General features: G+C 41.2%; 1 protein-coding gene across 9 annotated transcripts in view; it reads left to right on the forward strand.

Annotated features, from left to right (window-relative positions):
- cnot1 (CCR4-NOT transcription complex, subunit 1) overlaps positions 1 to 19,586 on the forward strand; it is a 182,845-nt gene that overhangs the window by 61,737 nt on the left and 101,522 nt on the right. For 3 of the 9 annotated variants that reach the window (XM_067997627.1, XM_067997623.1, XM_067997625.1), the window contains exons 11-18: positions 708 to 835; positions 2,700 to 2,940; positions 3,402 to 3,521; positions 4,570 to 4,692; positions 6,246 to 6,397; positions 9,325 to 9,484; positions 12,164 to 12,365; positions 18,818 to 18,961. In XM_067997627.1, the coding sequence (XP_067853728.1) occupies positions 708 to 835; positions 2,700 to 2,940; positions 3,402 to 3,521; positions 4,570 to 4,692; positions 6,246 to 6,397; positions 9,325 to 9,484; positions 12,164 to 12,365; positions 18,818 to 18,961 (1,270 nt within the window). The remainder of the gene's footprint in view (positions 1 to 707; positions 836 to 2,699; positions 2,941 to 3,401; positions 3,522 to 4,569; positions 4,693 to 6,245; positions 6,398 to 9,324; positions 9,485 to 12,163; positions 12,366 to 18,817; positions 18,962 to 19,586) is intronic. The other 6 variants (XM_067997626.1, XM_067997630.1, XM_067997624.1 and 3 more) reach the window with 3 other exon arrangements.

The following is a 19,586-nucleotide window of genomic DNA, read 5'->3' on the forward strand; positions in this document are numbered from 1 at the left end:
ACAGTGAGTTGGTGATTTTTAATTTTGCTCTGAGATGCTGCACAGAGTTTAGATACTTCCTCTGAGGGTGAGCCATCACCCTTTTTCTCCATTTGGCTGGAGGTCTTGTATGACAGAGGCTAAAATGTTCTTAAATGCTTGTTTAAAGTGTAAGCATTGGTAAGCGTCTTAAGGATTACTCGCTATACTAAATTCTAGTTTTTTTTTGTATTGAGAAGCCAAGGCCCATAGTGTAGGACACCATCAAGGTTGAAAAGAGTAGAAGGTGTTGAGTAAGTCAGGAAGTAGTGATTAGATTATCTAAATTCAGGATTGATGTTTTCTTTTGAGCTTGAGGAAAAGATGGTAGAAAGGATCAGGTAACTGCCCCAGGCTACTGGAGTGCACACAAGTGTAAAACAGTAATCCTGTAGCCTTCCCGTGTAATAATTATTCACGTATGGAGGGAGAGGGAGAGATCGAAAAAGAATTGGGAAGTTGGTGAAAATTTAGCTTTGAAACCTGTAATGCTTTGAGATAGCAATTCTCACTGCTCAAGTAAAAAGTGCAGCACACAGAATGTGTATGTCATATATGAAAGCCCAACCATCTGAAACTTATAAAGGGTTCATGTGTTGGAAAAGCTTTGTTTGAAAACTTAGTGAGGTGAGTTTGGTTTGGAAAGGGTATAATTGAAATAATGAACCAGTCTGGCTTTTGTTTCCCAGCTTTCCTTTATTCAACACTCATTAATGAATCCAGATATCTTCTGTTTTGCTGACTACCCATGTCATACTGTGGTGACAGACATCCTGAAAGCCCCTCCAGAGGATGACAACCGGGAAATTGCTACATGGTATGTACCTCTTCTGGAAGCTGTGCTCCCACAAAGAGATGCTGTATGGGCCACATAAGTTTAGTACTTCTGACAGATACCGGAGATCATTTGAAAAGAGAAAAAAGTGGGGGTGCGCGCAGGCATCCACCATAAAATTGTGCCCTGCAACAATTTTGGAACAGACCCATGAATGTGCATCGAAGTTGATTGTTCGGCTCTACTTAGTGTTTGAACTTTGCAGGTGGCACATGTAGTAAAGTTTGGGAAAGTAGAATTGGTTGAGTTTAAATTTCAGTATTCCCTTTGCTGTCTGATCCACGTGTCTTTAGTTTAATTGAAGAAAATATTGGATCTGTGTTTGCCTTTCAAATTGTCAATTTTGGTGTTCAATCAGAATTGATTTTTCTTTCAAAAAAAATTATTTGATTCTTTGGCATTGAATATCATAGTAGGTATAGAACAGGAGGGGGCTATTTGGCCCATCGTGCCTGAACTGGCTCTTTGAAAGAGCTATCCAATTAGTCCCATTGCCCTTATAAAAGCAAAGAAGTGATACTAAATTTGTGGGAGACATTGGTGAGGTAATTTGGAGTATTGCATGCAATTCTGGTCACCTGGTTATTGGAAGGATGTTAGAGCCATGGAAAAAGTACCGGGGAAATTCACTAGGATGCCGCGGAATGAGAGGCTCTGGTTACAAACAAAGGTGTACAACTTGGGGCTTTTCCTCCTGGCACAGAGTGTGTTGAGTGGGAATGTAACTGAGGTTTTCACATGAAAAGTTTTGAGGGGATAAATAATGAACGATTGTTTGATGATGGGGATGTAGACAGGATCATGACCAGAAGAATGAAAGGAGAATTTAGAATTTGGGGTGGGGGGTTGGATGCAGTGTGATAAGACTGTGGAATGCTTTACCACAAGTGGCTATTAAGACAGAAATTATAAATGTAATTGGACAATTATTTGACTAGGAAGAATATATATTTTTTAAAAAAGCTGTTCGAAAGTACGGGGAAATGGAATTAGATTAGATAGCTTCAATCAAAGAGCTGGTATCCGCACAGGAGCGAAAGGCCGATGGCTTCCTCCTGTGCTGTAATTTCTGTGATTTTTTTTTTAATGATGATGCTGACTAGGACAAACGGGGTCACGAGACTGCCTGGGGACATTCATTCATTATTCAGTAACAGCAGTTTTGTCTCCTATTTGCAACTGAAGTTGGTATTGAAGCTGATTCTGGAGGGCAATGTTTGTGTTCATGTGGGGTTTCTAGGGTGCTCTGTAGTTATGCTCTGGGAGAATGCTGCACTTATGAAAGCTTTTGCTTTTAAGCTCCATTTGCTTTCAGAATTCTTCAGTGGAATCAGAATGAGATATTTAGAGGGCTTGTTCAAAAGTAGAAGAAACAAAAAGCTACTGAACTCTGGAATTGAGATTTTAAAGTTGCTGATGCTAGTGTTTGCTTTTTCACAAAATTTCTGTGGAAATGTAATTGTGGAAGAGTATATTCTGCCACCACTTTAACCAGGCAGGGGTATGAAGATGCTTACCTGTTTGAAAAATATTGCAGACCACCCAGGGTCAGGAAGCTTCACTGTTTGCTTATACAGTACTGAAGTGACAGCGGTCATATTTAACTTTCTAAATGCTGTAAAAGCTTCAGATATATAGTGTATACCATGCAGGTGGGGTGGGGTGGGGGGAAGAAAAATCTTGAATCTCTACCTCCTCAATTCTTGCATGCATCTGGTGCTGGAAAAGGATTTTGAAGTTTGGAGCATTCTTTACCTGAGAGGACGGTTGAGCCTGAACATGCTCCTGATAGGCACATTCATATTATCGTCTGCTGCTAACTCGGTATTTTATCCCCTTGATGCAGGAAAAGCCTGGACCTCATTGAGACCTTACTGCGTCTTTCAGAGCTGGGACAGTATGAGCAGGTCAAACAGCTCTTCAACTTCCCCATCAAGCACTGCCCGGACATGCTGGTACTGGCCTTACTGCAGATCAACCCAACCTGGCACACACTGCGCCATGAGCTCATTTCCACACTGATGCCAATTTTCCTGGGCAATCATCCGAATTCTGCCATTATCTTGCACTATGCATGGCACGGACAGGTAAGCTCAAATTGGGATTTTTGGGGGAAAAGATAGCCTGGTGCTTGCTTTGGAAAAAATGCAGTAATTGTAACTCGTGATGAAATGCTAATCTTTTATTACTAGCCTGCCAACTTTGCCAAATTCATTGACTGCAACATTTGTAGTGCATCCCTTTTGACCGCTAGAAGTAAACGTACCAATTTTAAAAAATAATGAATTGTGCAGATAACCAAATGCAAATCGCAACAGATATAAACAGATTTAAACATTATACCATTCTGCTGTGTTAGTGTGAAATGAGGTCTGATGCTATTCAGGGGACTCTCAAATTTAACCTCATTGCTGCAGTGAAATTGGAACTCTTAAGAACGTCCTTGTTGCTAGTAGTAAAAACTGCCTCTTTTCTGTTTTCACTTAAAGGCATGCATACATATCCCATCAGTGAGGTTTCTTTCATGTGTTTTGATGTTTTGATACAGGGCCAATCTCCCTCAATCCGACAGCTGATCATGCACGCAATGGCAGAGTGGTACATGCGTGGTGAGCAGTACGACCAGGCCAAGCTCTCCCGCATTCTAGATGTAGCTCAAGACTTGAAGGTAAGAAAACTGTGCCATGCTAGCTCAGTGTTCATTAGTAGGCTTATTTAGTGTACTGCATGACCGTCCAAACTAGGGCATATGTCCCATTTCCACCCCTTAAGCCTAAACAATTCAGATTTGTTGTGCTTCTGTTTCTTGCTCGCTGGCTTGAACTATTTTAATTTTGTGGGGCTGGATGGGATATAAGGGAATGTTTAGTGCTACTGTGTCATAGGTAGATAAATCCTGAATCAGAACACTAAGATCTGTTAATTTACATACATGAGTTGCTGATGATACACAGGTGAGAGATATGCAAATTAATGGGAACATTGATTTAAGATTTGCATGACTCCCAAGACTCGAAGGTCGGTACCTAAGTAACCTAACCAGCAATTTTTGAGCTATTAACTTCCAAACTCAAGATACAGATTAGACAGTGCCAGAGAATGCTGTCTTGCAATGGAGTTGCTCAACACTAGAACAGATCGCACTCTTTTTAAAGAGTTTTTTTGTGCTGTTGGGTGGGTAACTAATGTTAATGATGAAAACCCCTTTGAGGGAGAAAGTACAATTCACAAAGGTAACTGGACATATTGGAGGGAAATCCTGCATTAGGCTCTACCTGTCAGCTCCACAGTCGAAGTCAGTTGCATGTAATTGGAATGGAGAAGAAGGCTTCTGTACAGTGTGCACTTTGCACTGGCTCTGTTCTAAGTGTGTTCTCTGGTTTGAAGGCCTTTCATGGGTATATAATGCATATATGAAGTACATTCAGTGAACAAAGATGACCATGTTTGGGGTAGGTAAGCTTGATTTTAATGGGGCTTTAGCTTGGGTGCAGTTGTAATCAAGCTAATGCAGTTTCAGCATAATGCATCTATTACTGTGAAACAGTTAGCAATCCTATCAGAGGAATCTAAACTTGCTGGAGTTCCTTGCAATTAACCATTGGATGAATGTGCAAAGGATTACAGGACTTTTTATATTTCCAAATTTACAAAACTCTTGAATTTGGAGCTAAGTTATGAAGTGATTATATGATTGCTTTTGTTTTGCCTTGCAGGCCTTGTCTATGCTGCTAAATGGTACTCCGTTTGCCTTTGTTATTGACCTTGCTGCACTTGCATCTCGCCGAGAATACCTCAAACTTGATAAATGGTTGACTGATAAAATTCGCGAGCATGGGGTAAGATATCAGTGCTAAACTTTATAATTCTAAATGTTGTAATACACTTTTCAGTGTGATAGGCTATACTGTAATTTGGGAAATGTTCGCTATCTATTAAATTTTACTTCATTTGCACTTTGTAGATTTAAATTTACCACGAATGTACCTCAGCAAAAACAATTTTGCTTGAACTTGCTGATAACCTCAGGCCGTATAAAATTTTCTTTATTCTAATTTCCTGATGGACAAGAATCTTGCAGCCAGATATTTTGCATTGAAAATCCATTCCAGAAACAAAATTGCAATCAGGATATAGGTTACTTTATAGAGTGCAGTGGACTTTTCATTAAACACCAAGGTTCTTGGTGGGAATGCAGTGTGAAGATCAGTGGGATATAACTATAAACTATGACCCACTGGTGGGCTGCCCTGATAACAAGTGGAATTATATGGTCAGCACAATGAAGGAATGGAAATTGTATTTACAGACCTTTTGATGAGTATTTGGTTGAAACTGTATTTTTATTTAACTTTATGCTTTTAATTGAACACAAGGCAATTAGAAGTTAAAATGGGTTTAATGTTTTCTGTATTCTTTCGCAGATTGGTTCTAGTGCGGCTAGAGGCAGTGAAAGTACAAATTAGGCAGTTTATGTTTTAGAATTTTGTTTGTGCTGTGACTCAACAAAAAATAGTTCCAGCAACTTGAATGGGATCTCTGAAACAGGGAAAAATATCCAGAATTACACATGGTACACACACACTTCTGAATCAGCATTATTCTGTATTTGGTCTCTGTTGGGTTAACAGGAATGCATCCAAGATTTGAACAGTATTTACAGACTTTTAATACATGCTGTTCCATGGGTAATTCTGAAATTCTCATGTGGGCAGAAATTGCTCCCATGTTTTTGCCAATACTGCTTTTAACCCAGATATCAATTTGAGACAAGAGCTCCATATTGTCGCCTCTAACCTGCCACTTTCCATCTCTCACCTAGTTGCAGTGATATATAAGAGGTGCCACCCTGGGGCTCTTGTATACAGCTGGTAGCTGGATTTAAAACAGTGTTGGCGAAGGCTTGGGAGAAGTATTTCTGCTTATCCACCTTGGTCAGAGGAGGATCAGGTGTCACATGGACAACCTATAGCAATATATGACTGCAGCCACTTGTCAGCCATGATTAAAACTGTTAACTACACTTCAAAGTAATTCAGTATATTTGAAACTCTTGATACTCTTTGGAACATTTGTTACATAAATGCGAATTCTTCCTCTCTTTTTCCCCCACTCGTGCTACCAACAGCTGAATGTTCATTCAGGTTGCGCTGGATTGTAGATTTGTTGCCAGGGTACCATGTTACCAGTATAGAGATTCTGCTCGGAAAGTGGGGGTGGGGCTGGGGGATGAAGATATTAAGAACTACTTTGAGCCTGGTTATGTGAAGTCATTTTTACTGGCTGAGGTAAAATGATTGTAGAAAGTGAGGCCTCCATTGTTTTCTCCTCTTAACCTGATTATACCTCTTGGAATAGGACAATAACCTCCAACTATGTTTGTTTTTGACAGGAACCATTTATCCAGGCATGCGTGACGTTCCTAAAGAGACGGTGTCCTTCCATTATGGGTGGACTGGCCCCTGAAAAGGAACAGCCCAAGAGTGCTCAGCTTCCTCCGGAAACACTGGCTACCATGTTGGCTTGCCTACAGGCCTGTGCAGGGTAAGAACAGCACTCTGTAAATAAGTGTATTTCGTAAATAATAATTTTTTAAAAAACGTAATTTATATTTTTTGAAAATTTGAGTGGCACAAGCCACTAGCTAGTGTAAGTTATTTGTGAGCCAGTGATACGTTATGATTGAAAGGAAATCCGTACCCGAGATGGTTGGCTGCCTTTTCAGCAAAACCCTAAGTAGGAATGCAGGTTATATTTTGTTGTGCACTGCTGCCCTCTAGGTGCTATTTTGGCAATAGGGGAAAAGAATGCTGTAACACAAGGGTGCACCTTTATAGTTCAACACCTAAGTTGTGAACTTGCTGTTTGTACTTTCATTTCTGAATTCTTTGTTTCACAGTAGCTGTAATACAGAACAGTGAATAATGCTAAGCCTGAGCAACAAAACAAAAAAATCAATGGTGACTTTTCCTATTAAATCTTCCACAAGGCTGACTTGTACTGGGTTTAATGTGCTTCAGAAAGATGGGGTGGGGGAGGGATGCATCTAACATCGCCAAGGGTCAGGGAGTCACCAGGCTCTTTGCCTTCCCCTCCTTTCCTTAATCCTTCCAAAAGGCACATAGAAACATAGGAGCAGGAGTTGGCCATTCAGCCCCTCAAGCCTGTTCCACCATTCAGTTAGGTCATGGCTGATCTGTAACTCAACTCCATTTACCCACCTTTGATCCATAGCCCTTGATACTCTTACCCAACAAAAATCTGTCGATCTCGGTCTTAAAAATTACAATTGACACAGCATCCGTAGCCTTTTGGAGTAGAGAATTCCGGATTTTTGCTCCCCTTTGTGTGGAAAAAGTGCTTCCTGATTTCACTCCTAAATGACCTAGCTCTAATTTTAAGGTTATGCCCCCTTGTTCTGAACTCTCCCACCAGAGGAAATAGGGTAGATGCAAAGAAACTATCCAATCCATTTATCATTTTAAACACCTCAATTAGATCACCCCTCAACCTACTAAACTTAAAGGAATGCAAGCCAAGTTTATGTAACCTTTCCCTTCCAAGGCCAATATATTTTACCTGAGGTTCGGTGCCCAAAACTGAGCGCAATACTCCAGATGAGATCTGATCAAGGCTGGTAACAACTGATGCATCACTTCCTCACTTTTGAATTCCAGCCCCCTTGAGATAAAGGCCAACATTAGTATTTTTGATTACTTTTTGTACCTGTGCACTTGCTTTTAGTGATTTATATGCACGGACACCTAAATCCCTTTGCTCCTCCACAGCTTCTGGTCTCTCGCCATTAAGAAAATATTCTGATTTGTCTTTCTCAGATCCAAAGTGGAGGACCTCACATTTCCCCTCTTTGAACTCTGTCTGCCAGAGTTTTGCCCACTCACTTAATCTGTCTGTCTCTTTTGCAACTTCCTCCTCCCAGCCACATAATTCACTGTGCCTCCTAACTTGGAGTCATCTGCAACTTGGACATAAAACTCTCCATTCCTTCATCCAAGTCATTAATATATAAGATGAAAAGCTGAGACCACAGTACAGATCACTGGGGAACACCAATAGTCACATACCTTATCATATCCTCCCAACAGTGCCAAGCCTCCGAATGCTACCAAGACCCAAGCTCCCTCTGCCTTAAGCTACCAGACTGCAGAATATCTATATCTATCTATCTATCTAGATATCTACATTTAAAAAAAAACAATTGTCCACCATTCATGGGCATTGAAAATCTGCACAAGGGAAAATAGGAACATTTTCATGTGCTGCAACCTGTGACGTAGTAATTGTTTTATGGCTCTTTCCGTGTGCTGCTCACCACAACATGACTTTTATGTGGGTCTTTAGTGTTCAGAGAGGTTACAGTATTTCTACATGAGGAATTACTATACTAAAAGGCTTAACCTAGTAAAGGGATATTCAAGAATATTTTTTTATTTTCAGTTTAAATTGATATGTTCCCCTATTGAGTGATTTGGCACTTATTTCTGAATTGACTATGAAAATGTATTCAGTAGTTTGAATAGTCTTGCTATTAAAATTTTTACTCAACCACATGAAGCTCTGCAAATTGTCACCTGCCTTTTGGCATTGTGATGCTGAACAGGGGGTTTTATTTGTGTGATGCAATGTTTCTAGCAGCAAATGCCACTGTTGCCTTTTGTAGCTGTTCTGGGTTATTCATCAAGTGACTTACAAAGTAGCAATGCAGTTTGCTGACAGGAAAACCCTGTATGCTTTATAAAAAGCAACTTGCATCACGTCCATCTAGTGAGGGGAGTGGTATAGACACCATTTTCAGATTTTCCTGTTTGATGCATGTTCTGCGACAGGTTATGATGTTGGAGAATTACAGCGATGAGCTATAAATGCAAGTCTTTTTACTACATGTTTCAGTGAGGTTTGATCTGGAATGTCAAGTCCAGTTCTAACTGTTTTAACAGTACTTGGATACATTGTTGAATGCAAACTGCACTGTGACATGGTTCACATTTTCACAATGTAAATACAACTTGATGCACAACTCGGATTTATATATTGTTTAAAATTGCATTATTGGTAACCGAGATTTGTGGCGGCTAGATTCACTGTGTGCACAGTTATCGAACCCAGCATAGTCTTTGAACCAATGATTGTTCTGGACTGCGATAACATTCAAAATGCCTCAGAATAACTGTTAAGGAAAGAACTAGCTTTAGGTTTGCATATGTTGGTGCCTGAACTGTGCCCCAGTCTGATCCACTAGTTTTTAGTTGAAATATTTTTTTGTAGCTATTTCACTCAATCGTTTCCTGCATAATCTAGAGTGTGTTCTTTTGCCTGACCAGAATGATCTCGGTGAAATTGGTAGCCTGGATTCTCGGGGACATCGTGTAATTCTGGGTCTGACTGTTGCATTGCTTCTGTTGGGTGATTCCTGAATGCCATTATTATGTTGCATTTCCTTTCCGTAATAGGAGTGTGTCACAGGAGCTGTCAGAGACCATTCTCACGATGGTGGCGAACTGTGGCAATGTCATGAACAAAGCCCGCCAGCCACCTCCTGGTGTAATGCCCAAGGTCCGCGCACCTAGTACCAGCAGTATAGAAACCATGTCACCTGTACAGGTACAAATAGTTAAGTGGAGCAAGATTGTCCTCCTTCTTTAATGTTGTCTTTATACAAGACCTAATGAAAAGTCATGATTTTATGTAAGCGAGTAAACTAAAAAAGACTAGGAAATTTTTTTTTCAAAAATGCTGAAATTACAGTGTATGCTTATTTGTAACCCACAGTAACTTGTGTAAATATCAGATTCATTGTTCATTTGACTGCAATATGATGGGTATATCGGCTGGTGGTTCTTTTGAGATTTCCTGTGCTAAAGTGGAATTTTATATTGTAATTGTTAGTAATGTGAAATAGAGATATCAAGGCAAAGTTTTACTATAATGTATAACCATAAAATATTTTACAGGTAAAAGCAATAAGGTTGTAATTTAATCACAGGGTTCATATGCCACCAATAGAGAACTTGAACTTGAATGTAGTGACTTCTGTCACCTGAAGTTACAACCTTATTACTCACCTACTCATTCGTCCAATTATATATGAAACAAGTATTCATATGGCACTTTTAATATCGAGAAATGTCCCACTCGTTTTGCAGTCAGCGTTATGCATGAACAGGAAGCACTTCCTAAAATCTACTTCAAAAAGAAAAAAAATAAGCAAAATACTGCAGATGCTGCAAATCTGAAATAAAAGCAGAAGATTCTGGAAACACTCAGCAGGTCAGGCAGCCTCTGAGGAGAGAGGAAGGAAGGGCCAAGAGACCTTAAATGTTAAACTACCTTCCCCGCTCCGCAGATGCCTGTGGAGCATAAGCCTGCCTGCTGAGTATTTCCAGCAGTTTTTGTTTTTATTTCTACTTTAAAAACTTTGAGTGCCAATCTGTTTCTAGACAGCTCATTGGCCTATGATAAACACAAGACTACAAAGGTATTTGTATGCCTCCTGATTTTAAGGTTAAACTCAATAACTCCCAACTCCACCCACCAGATGAATTTCATAATTATGGTTAAATCTGGAAATGTCAACCTGAGCACTCTGCAGTTCTGGTGTGATGCAATGGATTTCCCTACTTGATAAAGGAAGCACATCATCTCCTCTTGCTATTTATTGACAGTGTTGCTCTGCAGCACACCTTCAATTTCCTATGTTCCCCATAAACAGCTGAATCCCATGGGGCAGGAGGTCCGGGCCCCCAGTTTCTCTCTAACCTGCTTGTTTACTAGCTTGGCATGCCAGTGCCAGTCAAATCTGCAATTCTGGGTCCAGTGTGAAAGCAACAGGAAACCTATCTGGTCCACTGCAGATCCAGTCTTCAGCTTCTTTTGGAAGTGCGTATTTTGCAGTAACTTTTGAGGCCCCCCCCACAATACAGTATCAGTTAGGGCTGTGACTTCAGATCCAATGCAACAGGGGCAAGATGGTTATTCAGCACAGGGTAGAGGTGCAGCCCAGCTCTGGCCCCCATTCTCTTCCATACTCTTGGATGAATGAGATCATTTTTGTTGTAAGGGACCCAGTTGGAGCCCCACGTCTGGCTCCCAGTCTCAGTAGAGATATGCAGAGGGAAAGGAAGGTACATACAGAAGACAGGGTAGATGGGAGGAGAGACTTATAGGAAGAGAGAGAAAGCAGTGGGTGGCAAACAGACAGTAGTGTGAGAACTTGTGCAAATGGCAACCAAGAGGTAGCAAAAAAAACCCTGAGAAATTAATGCTTGTTGAGAGTTTTTCCATTGAGAAGTTGAGCCATAAAATCCCAGAAAGGCCTGGATTCAACCCCTGGTTTGTACTGTTTGTTGCTCTCCATTGAGATGATGGTACAGGCATATCAATCTGCCTCACATTTCCTGGATTAGGGAGGGGAAAGGTGGCCAGCGTTTATGCTCCGTCATACGAGCCCTGCTGGAAGTTTGTGTAGACATAGGGTAAGGACTGGATTGGGGTCAGCTGTGATACCTTCCTTTCGCCCATGGCTAAATAGCCTGCTGACGCTGACTGTCAGCAGTCAGTAGCTATTTGGACAGTGTTCCAGAGGGCAACTGGCACCTAATACCTGGCAAGGAGCCAACTGCTTGGGATGGTGGTGAAATTACTACCAATGATGGAATTAAGTTAACATCTGAGCAAAAGAGAGAGGTTTAAGTTTTGGGTAGGATTCTTAATCAGAACTGACCAGGTTTTGTGTACCTGCTAACAATACCGAAAATAGATATCTATGTTGAAACATACGGAATATATTAAAAAATTTCTCTGTTATCTGGATTCAGTTGCATTGCAATGCAACCTGCCCCCTCCATTTGCTCAAGAGCTATACTTCAGATGTAATTGTGGAACTTCAATGATGCAGCCTTTTCACACCCAGGGATTCTCTCTTCCTTGCTCCACTCTCCATATCTGCTTTTCCTTGATTGGAGAGTGAGTTTAGTGGAGCTCTAGCTCTACATTCATTACTGATGGTGCAGTCAGTGTCCAGTACCAGCAGTAATGTAAATATAAAGCTTCTCTTTCTTAACCACGTTAGGAAAGTATAATGGTTGGGGAAGGATTGAGTAAAAGACCGTAGAGTCACACTTTGCTATTCTCTATCTGTGGGCAAATTCACATTGAGTTTACACTTTTTCAAAATGACTCATTTTATGAACTATTTTGGTAGCTTGAGGTAAACCAAGAATGTGTTTAAATTTTAATTATTTTTTTCTCTAAAGCTGATTTTTCTTTCTTCCTCCCGTCCTCTCTTTTTAGATTGACCCTTTGTCTGGCATGGCTTCGTTGACAATTGGTGGATCAGCTGCATCTCACACTCCGAGTATGCAGGGTTTCCCTCCTAACCTGAGTTCTGCATTCAACACCCCTCAATCACCAGCGAAAGCCTTTCCTCCACTCTCGACACCAAACCAGACAACTCCCTTCAGTGGAATTAGTGGTCTTCCTTCCCAACTCCCAGGTTAGATCATCCCAAAAAAGCTAGTGTGAAAACCAACTGTGATCAAATGTAGTTTCATTTGCGTTGCTTACAGAGGCAGTCATAACTCAACAAAAGTTATCTTGTTGAGTAACGCTGTTAAATAACCAAATTTAGTTGATGTGTAAAGCTAATTTATGATATTGCAGTAAGTGGTGTTGCAGTAACATTTTAATTTTAAGCACATACGACGAATTTAAAAACTTTTAGCTATCTTTGTTGTATAAATGGTGTTTGGAGACGCAGGGGAATACCAAGAGTTCTACTCTTGAGAAACAGCATGATGGCGTTATTCATGAGCTATGAATTATTTCACTGGATCCTATTGTGCAGTGACTCATTCACTAACTGCTCAGCTGTTACTGATTTCCACAGTTTGCTACAGAAATATGGCTGACTAGCTCACTTTGCTAATTTTAATTTCATGTATTGTCCTTGATTTTTGAACCAATTAAGAACTATTTTGTGGATCACCATCCCTCTGTTCAGAGCAACTTGTTTGCCTATCTGGTATTAACTTACCTGCTGCATTCAGTAATAGTTGAGGCTGCTTGAACTCAGTTTCATGTGGGACTCTCCCAGTGACTTCATCCCATCAGTCTGGCCTGTGTGTTTCTTTGAGTTCTACAAGTGAGAGGATGGTGTGCTAACTCTTTTATCTCTCAATTCCCCTCTCCTTAGTCCCTTGACTCGCAGAAATGACTTGATTTTGTAACAGGTCTCTGAACTTTATATGCTCAGCTGGATAAACAGTTGTGGGTTTTGAAGCTAGTTTTAAAAAAAAAATGGGCAAAACTTAAACATACAAATAATATAAATCTGAGATTGTTTTTGGAAGGACATCATAATTTAAAGTGACATGTGAAGTGTTTCTTAAAACCAGTGCTTTATGAAGTTTTCTGTACAGAGGATCCATTGCAGCTATTGATGCACTCCTGGGGACCCCATCCTAATTTCTAAAGGACAGAGGAGCTACAGAAAGGAAACCAGTGCTTTTGCAAAAAAAACATTTTTTTATTAATATGCAGTAACTGAAATAATGTGCTAGTAAATCAAAAAATGCAGCGAGCTACTGAAATCTAATGAGACCTCAAGAACCCCGGCTTGAAAAGCTAAGATTTAATACCCCCCACTCCACTGGCCCTGAAATGCCCAACATACAATGCAGTCGTCTGAATGGTGGGTCTGGTGTATTTTTATTCTGTCGTTGTGGTACTTGTGTATGGAATGTGCACTTTAGAGCCTTTTATATTATGGAAAGATACATCATTGTGCATTAAAGGGCTCTGTTCACTTGTAAAAGTTGGTTAAATGTCACACAGGTTGGTATTGCTGATACTACCTGGGCCTGTCACACGTGGGAGCTCTTGTACCAATACCAAAGCAATGGGCTTACGACAGGTTTGTTCTCCTTGTAACCATAATTGAAGGAATTTTTAAGTACTTGGCTCTGCACCATCTTTGAACCTATATTAAATCCATCTTAATTGCTTTGTAAACCAGATTAAGTTTAATTGTTATAATTGGGGCTTGGATAATGTAATCAAACTGCTCTTTTAAAAATGATATGTGAAAGAAGTCTGTTAGCTTCCATATTTTATTGTGCGGGTCCAGTATTTATCCACCTTCTCATTTCAGTAAGCATAAGCCTTTATCTGTGATATCACAGGAACCTCATTGGCTGTTGTCCCGGGAGTGCTTGGGTGGTTCACACCAACAACCAAGAAACACTCCCAAGTGATGGGTGCTTCTTATTGGCCAGTGAACTTATCCATTGAAAAAGTTCCAAGCTCTCTCGAGTCCAGGTGTTCACCTACTACTTCAAATTAAACTTTAAACCCAGCTGTAACCACTGTTCATTAATGGTCCCTACATTCTGGATGTCTTTTGGGGGCGTGGATCAAAAGAAAGATGTATTCTGCAGCTCTGCACCAATCTGTGTGCAGCTGCAGCTACTGGCTAACCGTATTTCGGAGCTGGAGCTGCGGGTGGATTCACTGTGGAGCATCCGCGATGCTGAGACTATCGTGGATAGCACGTTCAGTGAGGTGGTCACACCGCAGGTAAAGATTACGCAGGCAGAAAGGAAATGGGTGACCGCCAGGCAGAGTAAAAGGACTAGGCAGGTAGAGCAGGAGTCCCCTGGGGCCATCTCCCTCTCAAACAGATATTCTGCTTTGGATACTGTTGGGGGAGATGGCTTATCAGGGGAAAGCAGCAAGAGCCAGGTTCGGGGCACCACGGGTGGCTCTGCTGCACAGGAGGGGAGGAATAAGAGTGGCAGGGCTATAGTGATAGGGGATTCAATTGTAAGGGGAACAGATATGCGTTTCTGCGGCTGTAAACGTGACTCCAGGATGGTATGTTGCCTCCCTGGTGCTAGGGTCAAGGATGTCACGGAGCGGCTGCAGGGCATTCTGGAGGGGGAGGGTGAACAGCAGGGGGAGGGTGAACAGCCAGTAGTCGTCCATATTGGTACCAACGACATAGGTTTTTAAAAAAGGGATGAGGTCCTGCAAGGTGAATTTAAGGAGTTAGGAGATAAATTAAAACGCAGGACTTCAAAGGTAGTGATCTCAGGATTACTACCAGTGCTACGTGCTAGTGAGTATAGGAACAGGAGAATAGACAGGATCAATACGTGGCTGCAGGGATGGTGTAGGAGGGAGGGATTTCGATTCCTGGGATATTGGGACCGGTTCTGGGGAAGGTGGGACCTGTACGAGCGGGACGGGTTACACCCGAGCAGGACCGGGACCAATATCCTCGTGGGGGTGTTTGCTAGTGCTGTTGAGGAAGGTTTAAACTAGAGTGGCAGGGGGATGGGAACCTGAGCGGGGAGTCAGAAGGGAATAAAGTTGAGAGCAGCAACAGAGGGCAAGACCCTGGGGAAATCTACAATACAACTAGTACAAACAGTTGTTCAAGAACAAGTGAAAGCGGAAAGAAAGTGTACTTTAGGCACGACAGATAAAATAAAAACTAGAAGGCATAAGGCGATTTACCCAGCATCAAAGCTGAAGGTCAGGCTAGGGTGTGTGGCCCAACTAAGAGTTCTATATACAAATGCACGGAGTATAAGGAATAAATTAAATGAACTACAGGTTCAAATTCAAATTGGAGGGTATGACATGATAGCTATTACTGAGACTTGGCTGCAGGATGGTCAGGATTGGGAACTAATTATACCGGGTTATAAGGTCTACAGGAGAGACAGGGAAAATGAAAGAGGGGGAGGAGTAGCCTTAGTGATTAGAGATGAAATCACTTCAATGATAAAGGGGGATATAACGAGAGGTAAGCAGCCAACAGAGAGCTTATGGGTTGAATTGAGAAATAGGAAAGGATCTAAGACTATAGTGGGAGTTGTATATAGGAGCCCTGGCAGCAGCTCTGAAGTGCTAGATTGTATAAATGCAGAGATTAGACAAGCGTGTGACAAAGGCATAGTGGTCGTAATGGGGGTCTTTAACCTTCATATAGATTGGGAAAAGCAGACGAGCATCTGTCAGAAAGGTAGTGAATTTCTTGAGTGTGTCCGGGATAGTTTTCTGCAGCAGTATGTCCTAGAGGCAACAAGGGGGCAAGCCATACTAGATTTAGTAATGAGTAATGAACCAGATTTAGTTAACGTCTTAACTGTGCGTGACCATCTATCCAATAGTGATCATAACAAGTTCGAGTTCAATGTAGTGTTTGAAAGGGAAAAAAGTGAGTCAGCTGCTAAGATTCTAGACTTGGGCAAGGCCGACTTCAATGGGATGAGACAGAGACTGTCCACAGTAAACTGGGCAAATCTGTTAGTGGGTAAAACGACTGAAGATCAGTGGGAAATGTTTAAAGAAACATTTAATGTGATACAGAATCGGTTTATACCCCTGAGGGGCAAGAACTCTACTTGCCAAAAAAAACAGCCATGGACAACTAAAGAGGTACGGACAGTATAAGACATAAGGAAAGGGCATACAAAAAGGCAAAAAATGGTACAGATCCTGGCGAATGGGAAAGATACAAAGATCAACAAAGGGTCACAAAAAAGATATTAAGGGCGACAAAAAGAGAGTATGAAAAGAAACTCGGAAGGGATATCAAAACCAATACGAAGAACTTTTATAGTTATATTAGGAAAAAGAGGGTGGTCAGGAGCAGTGTTGGCCCCTTAAAAACTGAAAGTGGGGATATTGTCATTGACAATAGGGAAATGGCGGACATGTTGAACAATTACTTTGCGTCAGTATTTACAGTCGAAAAAGAGGATAGCATGCCGGAAATCCCAAGAAAACTTGTATTGAATCGGGGACAGGGACTCAATAAAATTAACATAGGTAAAGCAACAGTAATGAAGAAAATAATAGCACTAAAGAGTGACAAATCCCCAGGACCAGATGGTTTCCATCCCAGGGTTTTAAAGGAAGTCGGTGAGCACATTGCTGATGCCCTAACTATAATCTTTCAAAGTTCTCTAGATTCAGGAACTGTCCCTCTGGATTGGAAAATTGCACATGTCACTCTGCTTTTTAAGAAAGGAGAGAGAGGGAAACCGGGGAATTATAGACCAGTTAGCCTAACATCTGTTGTGGGAAAATGCTGGAGTCTATAATTAAGGATAGGGTGACTGAACACCTCGAGAATTTTCAGTTAATCAGAGAGAGCCAGCATGGATTTGTGAAAGGTCGGTCGAGCCTGACAAACCTGATTGAATTTTTGGAATAGGTGACTAAAGTAGTGGACAGGGGAATGTCAGTGGATGTTATTTATATGGACTTCCAGAAGGCATTTGATAAGGTCCCACATAAGAGACTGTTAGCTAAGATAGAAGCCCATGGAATCGAGGGAGAAATACGGACTTGGTTAGGAAGTTGGCTGAGCGAAAGGCGACAGAGAGTAGGGATAATGGGAAGGTACTCACATTGGCAGGATGTGACTAGTGGAGTCCCGCAGGGATCTGTCTTGGGGCCTTAATTATTCACAATATTTATTAACGACTTGGATGAAGGCATAGAAAGTCTCATATCTAAGTTTGCCGATGACACAAAGATTGGTGGCATTGTAAGCAGAGTATATGAAAACATAAAATTACAAAGCGATATTGATAGATTAGGTGAATGGGCAAAACTGTGGCAAATGGAATTCAATGTAGACAAATGTGAAGTCATCCACTTTGGATCAGAAAAGGATAGAACAGGGTACTTTCTAAATGGTAAAAAGTTAAAAACAGTGGATGTCCAAAGGGACTTAGGGGTTCAGGTACATAGATCATTGAAGTGTCATGAACAGGTGCAGAAAATAATCAAGAAGGCAAATGGAATGTTGGCCTTTATATCTAGAGGACTAGAGTACAAGGGGGCAGAAGTTATGCTGCAGCTATTCAAAACCCTGGTTAGACCGCACCTGGAGTACTGTGAGCAGTTCTGGGCACCGCACCTTCGGAAGGACATATTGGCCTTGGAGGGAGTGCAGCGTAGGTTTACTAGAATGATACCTGGATTTCAAGGGTTAAGTTACGAGGAGACATTCCACAAATTGGGGTTGTATTCTCTAGAGTTTCGAAGGTTAAGGGGTGATCTGATTGAAGTTTATAAGATATTAAGGGCAACAGATAGGGTGGATAGAGAAAAACTATTTCCGCTGATTGGGGATTTTAGGAGTAGGGGGCACAGTCTAAAAATTAGAGCCAGACCTTTCAGGAGCGAGATTAGAAAACATTTCTACACACAAAGGGTTGTAGAAGTTTGGAACTCTTCCGCAAACGACAATTGATACTAGCTCAATTGCTAAATTTAAATCTGAGATAGATAGCTTTTTGGCAACCAAAGGTATTAAGGGATATGGGCCAAAGGCAGGTATATGGAGTTAGATCACAGATCTTATCAAATGGCGGAGCAGGCACGAGGGGCTGAATGGCCTACTCCTGTTCCTATCTTTATAGATCAAAGGACAGACTGTCCAGAGAATAAATCTGGTTTTTAAAGTTTGCCTTGATATTTTGCTTCAAGGTTGGTTCCACAAACTATTGACTGGCTAAGATTACCTGGTCTCTGTCATAAGCTGCTGGGATGAATGTGAAAGCAGTACATGATTTACAATCCTCCCTGGAGAAGTGTCCCAGTGAGGTGGGAAGATCACTGTGAAGATCTTGATTTACTCTAAATATATTTGTCAGCTGATTGCACAGCATTCCGGAATGTAAGCATCCAATCAGTCAGATCAAAGGATGCTGTGTTAGCCATTGGGATTGTCCTGGCAAGGAAGGGAGGCGGGGTGAGAATTCTGCATTATGGGACTAATTCTGATGGTGTTACCAAAGGAAAGAAAACTCTGACACGTTGTACTTGCAGAATTGTTTGTTAACTTCCTTTTGAGTATAAAGAAAGGCTGATAAAAGCATTATCATAAGTTCTGATGGGAAACCTTATTTGATTTTACATCAACAGGTGGTTTGGGCACAGGGAGTTTGACTGGCATGGGAACTGGTGGACTTGCACTACCAACTGTGAACACTGACCCTTTTGGACAGCGAAAGATGAGCACATCTGGACTGAACCCACAGACATTCCAGCAGAGTAAGATGAAACCTTGTAAGTGGTTGTGTTGTCTGTGACTGTTGTGAGAGTGTGGCCTAGCTTATTCTATTACTTGGGGTTTAAAGATAACTATTCTTCACAGGACGATACATCCAACCAGGGCTCAAAATAGGTTTCCTTAGATAATGAATCAAAGCGGTTTTGAGTATTGACAGTTTTAGTGTACTGCTTTCGTTATAAACTCTGACATGCCATTGTAAGTTGTCAATCTGATCAGATCTTTTTCTGGTACATTTTCAATATCCACTGGAATCAAAAAGCAAAGATTCCCGATGTGCACTCATCACAATTTAGGCTTCATCTAATCATACTGGGTTCCTTTTTAAAACTGGGTATGCTGAGAACCTGCCTGTGTCTCTGCATCCATGACTACAGAATTACTTAGCTGAAGTGAAAAGATTGTAATAGGAAGCAAGGAAGTTATTTCCACTAACAGCTAATGTGGGGAGATTTTGTAAAGGAACCTGATTAGCAGAAAAGCACAAATGTGAATCCGTGTTAGCTCAGGTTATACTTAACTCAATTAATTGGCTGGCTGAGGCTGCAGTCTAGGGAAGGTCACAGGTTTGAATCCTATTTCTGCAAAGTGCCTTAGAAAGGCGGATAATTTTAACTTTTA

This window comes from Heptranchias perlo, chromosome 16 (genome assembly GCF_035084215.1).
Source record: "Heptranchias perlo isolate sHepPer1 chromosome 16, sHepPer1.hap1, whole genome shotgun sequence".
Lineage (NCBI taxonomy): Eukaryota > Metazoa > Chordata > Chondrichthyes > Hexanchiformes > Hexanchidae > Heptranchias > Heptranchias perlo.